The sequence below is a fragment of the Micropterus dolomieu genome, linkage group LG21, assembly GCF_021292245.1.
Source record: "Micropterus dolomieu isolate WLL.071019.BEF.003 ecotype Adirondacks linkage group LG21, ASM2129224v1, whole genome shotgun sequence".
Classification (NCBI taxonomy): domain Eukaryota; kingdom Metazoa; phylum Chordata; class Actinopteri; order Centrarchiformes; family Centrarchidae; genus Micropterus; species Micropterus dolomieu.
In genome coordinates, this window is record NC_060170.1 from 1,555,816 (window position 1) to 1,562,435 (window position 6,620).

Below are 6,620 nucleotides of genomic sequence, written 5' to 3' on the forward strand. Positions count from 1 at the left end.
GGTTCTGACATGTTTGCAAATTTTGGTGAGTTTTCGAGTATGTTTAGGCCATGTCATTTGGGCCTACTTTGCAGAAAAAAAAAAAATATATATATATAATCCGAGCAGATTCAATAGGGACCTCGCACGGTCGTGCTCGGGCCCTAATAATCCGAGCAGATTCAATAGGGACCTCGCACGGTCGTGCTCGGGCCCTAATAAAATAATCCGAGCAAATTCAATAGGGACCTCGCACGGTCGTGCTCAGGCCCTAAAAAAATAATCCGAGCAAATTCAATAGGGACCTCACACGGTCGTGCTCGGGCCCTAATAATCCGAGCAAATTCAATAGGGACCTCACACGGTCGTGCTCGGGGCCTAATAATCCGAGCAAATTCAATAGGGACCTCGCACGGTCGTGCTCGGGCCCTAATTAGAGTCCCATGGAGTCTACTTCAGAATTGTCCTTTTTTTTTTTTTTTTTCATTGACTCTTAAATGTCTTTGGTCTGCAGCCCATAACAACTAAATATTCATTGTTCATACTTTGGATTAGGGCTGCAGACGCAACCTGAGCGTGTCACATACAGTGTGTTACCTGGTGTTACTTTCGTTGGAGACTGAACAGCAACAGCAACACCTGAGTCTCTCGAGGTGTGTGTGGTTTGTGTGGGGGACTGTCTGGTGCAGCTGCATCGGCATACTGACGATCAAAGTCTGCAGGGTCGATCTGTCGTGGTGGTGGCTTAGCGACGGAGGATGCAACGGCGATTTCTCCTGTAGGTCCCTCCATCGGACTCGATGATGTAGGAGTGTGGTTCCTTGCACACTTCTTTCATGGTGCCCATGTGGTTGTGTCCCTTGATGGTCTGCATCCTGACGACTTGTCCCTCTGCAAGCGGCTGTAGTGGGTGGCTTGATGCATCGCTTTTGAATGAGTCTTTTATTTTGGAGTTGGGCAGTGACCCGCTTTGTGTTCATCGGGGCTGGCTCCAGCAGTATGGTGCTGACAGGGAGAGTCGAGTGTGTCTGCAGTGACACCAGACGTTCTGCAGACGAGCCCAATGCTTGGTCGCGGGGAATGTTTCTGATTTTCAGCAGATTGATGAACAAATCAGTCCCAACTCCGTGAGATTTTTCCATCAGTAGTTTGGCACTGCGGACTGCTCTTTCTGCCAGTCCGTTTGACTGTGGATACTTTGGGCTGCTGGTGACGTGAATGAAGTCCCACTGCTCAGCAAAATCCTTGAAGCGCTGGCTTGAGTATTGCCTCGTATTATCACTGATGAGGGTGTGAGGCGTTCCATGGACAGAAAAGTGATTTTTCAGCTTTGTGATCACAGCTGCTGAAGTTGTGTCACGGAGAAGGTCGATTTCGTACCACCCTGAGTACGAGTCTACCAGCACCTGGTACTGTTGTCCGTGCCACTCAAACATATCAGTAGCCACTGTAGACCATGGCAAGGCAGGAAATGGATGTGGCTGTAGAGGTTCCTTCTGCTGGGGTGGTCTGGTGCTGTTGCAGACGGAGCGTGATAGCAGTTCTTCTGCAATGTCTTTGTTCATTGACGGCCAAAAGACAGTGCTCCTGGCCCTGCACCTGGTTGACCTCTGTGTACAATATTGATGTATTCCCGGTTCAGAGAGTGGGGAATTAAATATAAATGCTCCCTATTTATATAGCGCCTTTCGAGTCTTTTCGACCACTCAAAGCGCTTTTACACTACATCTGCATTCACACAAATTCATTAAGTGCTCAAACAGAAACTAACATTCACACACATTCATACACTGGCGGAACAGCCACCTGGGGCAATTTGGGGGTTCAGTATCTTGCCCAAGGACACTTCGATATGCAGCCTGGAGGAGCCAGGGATTGAACCGCCGACCCTCCAACTGACGGGCAACCCGCACTACCTCGTGAGCCACAGCCGCCCCGAATTACTGTTTTGTGGCCCTTGATGACTATTCCATCCTCCACTACCAGCTCGTCTCTGTAAGGGAAGAATGAACAGATGGATGGGTGGACGCTGCGTTCTTTGTCAGGCCATCCACGTTGAATGATTGTGCTGAGAGTCTGTAGCACCTTATCCTGTGCTATGTGGGTCCGGAGCTCCTCTAGTCTGTTAGTTGAGATGTAGCTGATGGACATCACCTCAAATGTGTTGTTTGCAGCTGGACTTTGTGAGACAGTTTTGTTTGGAGCTCGTGATAGGTTGTCGGCTAGGTACATGTGCTTACCCTTCTTGTAGACTAGTGTGATGTCATATGCCTGTAATTGTAGTAGCATCCTTTGCAGTCGGGCAGGAGCAGTTTGGATGGGTTTCTTTAGGATTGTGACGAGGGGTTCGTGGTCGGTTTCAATGACCGTAGGCTTCCCATACGCGTAATCCTTGAATTTGGTGTATGCAAACACCACTGCCAACAGCTCCTTTTCGATTTGAGCATATCGTGTTTCTGTGTCCGTGAGCGTGCGAGACGCGTAGGCAACTGGTCTCTCCTCCTGTAGACATGCAGTATCAAGTCCATAGCATGACGCATCACAGGTCAGGGTAACTGGTTTTCTCACATCATAGTATGATAAAACTTGAGACGGACGAAACCAGCACCACGCAGTGTCTTTGTGCGTGAGCTGTCTCAGAGGCGCTGCAATCTCACTGAGGTTTGGGATGAACTTCCCAAGATAGTTCACCATGCCAAGGAATTGCTGTGATCGTCAATGTCTTCGGGTCGGCTTCGAGGCCCTCCTTTGTAAATATGTGACCCACATAGCAGACCTGGTCCAGGTGGAACTTGCATTTGAGATGGTTCAGCCTGAGGTTTTTCCTCTCGGGCCCGGTCCAGCACTTTTTTTAGGTTGGCGTTGTGTTCTGTAGCATTACAACCTCCTATGATGATGTCGTCCACTATAATAGCACACGGATATCCTGCAAACAGCTGTTCCATTGAGTGCTGGAAAACTTTGCTTGCTGAGCTTATGCCAAATGGCATGCGAAGGAATCATTAGTGCCCGAAAGGTGTGCTGAATGTGGTCAGCATCGATGACTTGTGATTGAGACGTATTTGCCAGAATGAGCTCTTTGCGTCTAACACAGAGAACACTTTAGCACCTGACATCTAGGTGGCAACTTCCTCAACACTGCGCATTGGATAATGGGGTCTCCTCGGGGCAGTGCTGAAACTGTTGAAAATTACGGTTTTCTTGTCGTGTAGACACAATGTAGCGGTCTACATGACAGCGGTCAAACAGATTGCACTTCCTGTGACTATTTCAACTTTTTCCTTGCACTTACTTTTTACTCAGTAACGGATGTGATTGAAAATTTAGCAAAGTAGGGTTTAAACAAAACATACTTAAGTATAAGTAAAATTACAGATTCAAAAAACTACTAAAAAGTACAAGTACACAAAAAAAGCTACTCAATTACAGTAACGTGAGTAACAGTAATTCCTTACTTTCCACCTCTGTGCAAGAATAGCCCTCACTGTACAAAAACGCAACTTCATTCTCTGGTTTTACCAAAACTGGATTGGAGTTGATGGAGAAAATGTTGTCCGGTTATCCCTCTGATGTCCTCCGGCTGCTCTGCCCCCACTGCCAATTTACGTAGTTATATGATACTGGTTACTTTAGCAGCTACTACTAAGTTAGCAACTCAGTTAGCCGTGCAGCTAGCTGTCCTATTGCTGATTCTGCCCGGACTGTGTTTGTGTTTACACCTCTTAACACTACTACAGAAGCTTTGGATTGCTGGTTCAGAGCCAGCTGATAACAGGTGCTACTGTTAGCGACAGCAAGCAGTTAGCAATCCGTAGCGTTAGCAACAAGTAAAGGTATCTGTCCATCAAACTTAATAAATCACAGAGTTGAGGCAGAGCAGCCAGAGGACATCAGAGGGAAAATATTTACCTTCCTTCAAAACGGCTCTCCGATGCATCACTGATGCATCGCCAACACTAGCCAGATATCTAGCATGCCAAATATCTGGAGGACTCTGCCGAATCGACATCCACATCCAGCCAATGAGAGCAGGCAGCTGGCAGAGCAGGCAGCCACTTTTTCACTAGAAAACACTTTTTACTCACCTCCAGCTCTCTCTGTAGCACAGAAAATTTCTGCTACCAGCATGTGCTAATCCATTCTTTCACCCATTGGCCTATTCTTTGTCTGTATAATGTTTATCTTTATAATAATAAACAACAGCTGTTTCGTGTGTAGTTTTGAGTCTTTTCCCCATTTCACATTTCACCTGTGTTTTTTTGACAAAATGTGGTTTGAGACCAGCCGGGAGAGTGTCACCCCCGTCACCAATGAGTCACATAGTGTGAACCACCACAATGACTTCAAGACTCCCGTTACAAGACGGCAAGTTGTGTAGTCTGAACAGCACGGCGATCTGCCAATGCTGAAAGTTGTGTAGTCTGCACATGCCTTTACATGCACTGAACTCTTTTTATTCAGCTATGCCAAGGGAAAAACAGTTTTCCATTCTACGGCACTTTTAAGTGGTCCAGCCTTGTCCTTAAAAATATTTACTAGTTATATCAGAAATCTTTTCTTCCACTAAATAAAAATGTAAATTAATATGCTATTTCTTTGATTGTACATCACAACTTACTGTCCCTTTAGACATGTCCACTACCCCCTACCAAGTGAAGTGTTGCAGGCTTTCCCTCTGTTATTGAGCTTGAGTGACTTTGTTTAAAAAAAAATTTAAAAGTATTTCATATTTAGTGCATATTATTAATTTAACAATTTAGCCATCATTCACAAGTCAAGGTCATGGAATTAGATTCAAGGCCTTACTTGAAATTGTATTTTATTGGTACTCCTTCCTAAACAAATGTGCAATTAATGAAATGAATTACAATCAATGGACCCGGGGACCTTTGAGGCACAAGGACCCAATTACCAAGCCACAACTACCAAATGTACTTCATATTAGGTATAAAGTAAAGCAACAATGAAAAAAGGGCACACAGAGGTGATGTGACTTCCATTCTGAATTCTGCACTATTATGATTGATTTCATTTCTGTCATTAGTATTATGAAAGTGACAAAAGCAAATTGGAGTAATTCAATCATCATACCATACACCCATGACACAACATTCACCATGGGGACAGTCTACCTTTGCTTTGCCCAGGAAGTCTCTTTGCTGCAGCTGCTCCACATCCTGTTTCCTAGGACGAAACACCACACCCTCAGGGACCAGGAGAGGGGGCAGGACATCCTTCTTCTGTAATTAAAGTCAGAGTAAAGTGTTCTTTTTTCTTCTGTAATTAAAGTCAGAGTAAAGTGTTCTTTTTTAACGCAAATGAAAGAATTAACACATGTTCTGATTTTTCAAATAGCTTTTTTAGAAATATTAAATCACAAATTTAAGTTAGAATATTGTTACGGCCCTAGAGCCATGGGTCTTGTGTTTTTGTTTTGGTGCTTCTTTCTCCTGTAGTTCTACAGGTACTGCCCTTCCCCCTCCACCCTTGCAGCTGCAATTAGTAATGGGCAGCAGCTGCACCTGATCCCCCTGGAGGATAAGAGAGCAAGAAGACTGCAGTAGGGGGGCTATGTAGCTGGTCTTGAGAGGCCAGCGTGTGATGCTGGTCCTGTGGGGGCTAGTAGTCTAGTTCTTTGTCTGTGTCTCTTCTGTAAGATATGTACGTTAATAAATATCTATTTGTCTGCATATAATCTGTTTCCTGTTTCTTTAGACCCGGTTTTCATTAGGGCCCGAGCACGACCGTGTGAGGTCCCTATTGAATTTGCTAAGATTATATTTAGGGCCAGAGCACGACCGTGTGAGGTCCCTATTGAATTTGCTAAGATTATATTTTTTTTTAGGGCCCGAGCACGACCGTGCGTGGCCCCTATTGAATTTGCTCGGATTATTTTTAGGGCCCGAGCACGACCATGTGAGGTCCCTATTGAATTTGCTCGGATTATATTTTTTAGGGCCCGAGCACGACCGTGTGAGGTCCCTATTGAATTTGCTCGGATTATATTTAGGGCCCGAGCACGACCGTGTGAGGTCCCTATTGAATTTGCTCGGATTATATATATATATTTTTTTTTCTTCTTCTTTTTTCTGCAAAGTAGGCTCAACTGACATGGCCTAAACATTCTCGAAAACTCACCACAATTTGCAAACATGTCAGAACCGGTGAAAAATTTCGTATTCTACAAGTTTCGCACATGGGCGTGGCAAAATGACTCGCTAGCGCCACCTAGAAAATTGGAAAAAATTAGCCCCTCGTTCACGTTCAACCTACATGTACGAAATTTTCTGGGGACATGTATCGTATCAAGATGCACAAAAAAGCCTCAAGAACCCAAAATGACTCGCTAGCGCCACCTAGAAAATTGGAAAAAATTAGCCCCTCGTTCACGTTCAACCTACATGTACGAAATTTTCTGGGGACATGTATCGTATCAAGATGCACAAAAAAGCCTCAAGAACCCAAAATGACTCGCTAGCGCCACCTAGAAAATTGGAAAAAATTAGCCCCTCGTTCACGTTCAACCTACATGTACGAAATTTTCTGGGGACATGTATCGTATCAAGATGCACAAAAAAGCCTCAAGAACCCAAAATGACTCGCTAGCGCCACCTAGAAAATTGGAAAAAATTAGCCCCTCG

The 6,620-nt window shown here is 44.9% G+C and overlaps 1 protein-coding gene across 6 annotated transcripts in view; it reads right to left on the reverse strand.

The window, feature by feature from the left end:
• The window catches only part of LOC123960579 (NADPH oxidase activator 1-like), a 49,216-nt gene that overhangs the window by 25,362 nt on the left and 17,234 nt on the right, over nt 1-6,620 (reverse strand). For 5 of the 6 annotated variants that reach the window (XM_046035398.1, XM_046035393.1, XM_046035394.1 and 2 more), the window contains one exon: nt 5,112-5,219. The exons of the other annotated variant lie outside the window; for it this stretch is intronic. In XM_046035398.1, coding sequence (XP_045891354.1) covers nt 5,112-5,219 — 108 coding nt within the window. The remainder of the gene's footprint in view (nt 1-5,111; nt 5,220-6,620) is intronic. 6 annotated transcript variants of the gene reach the window in all.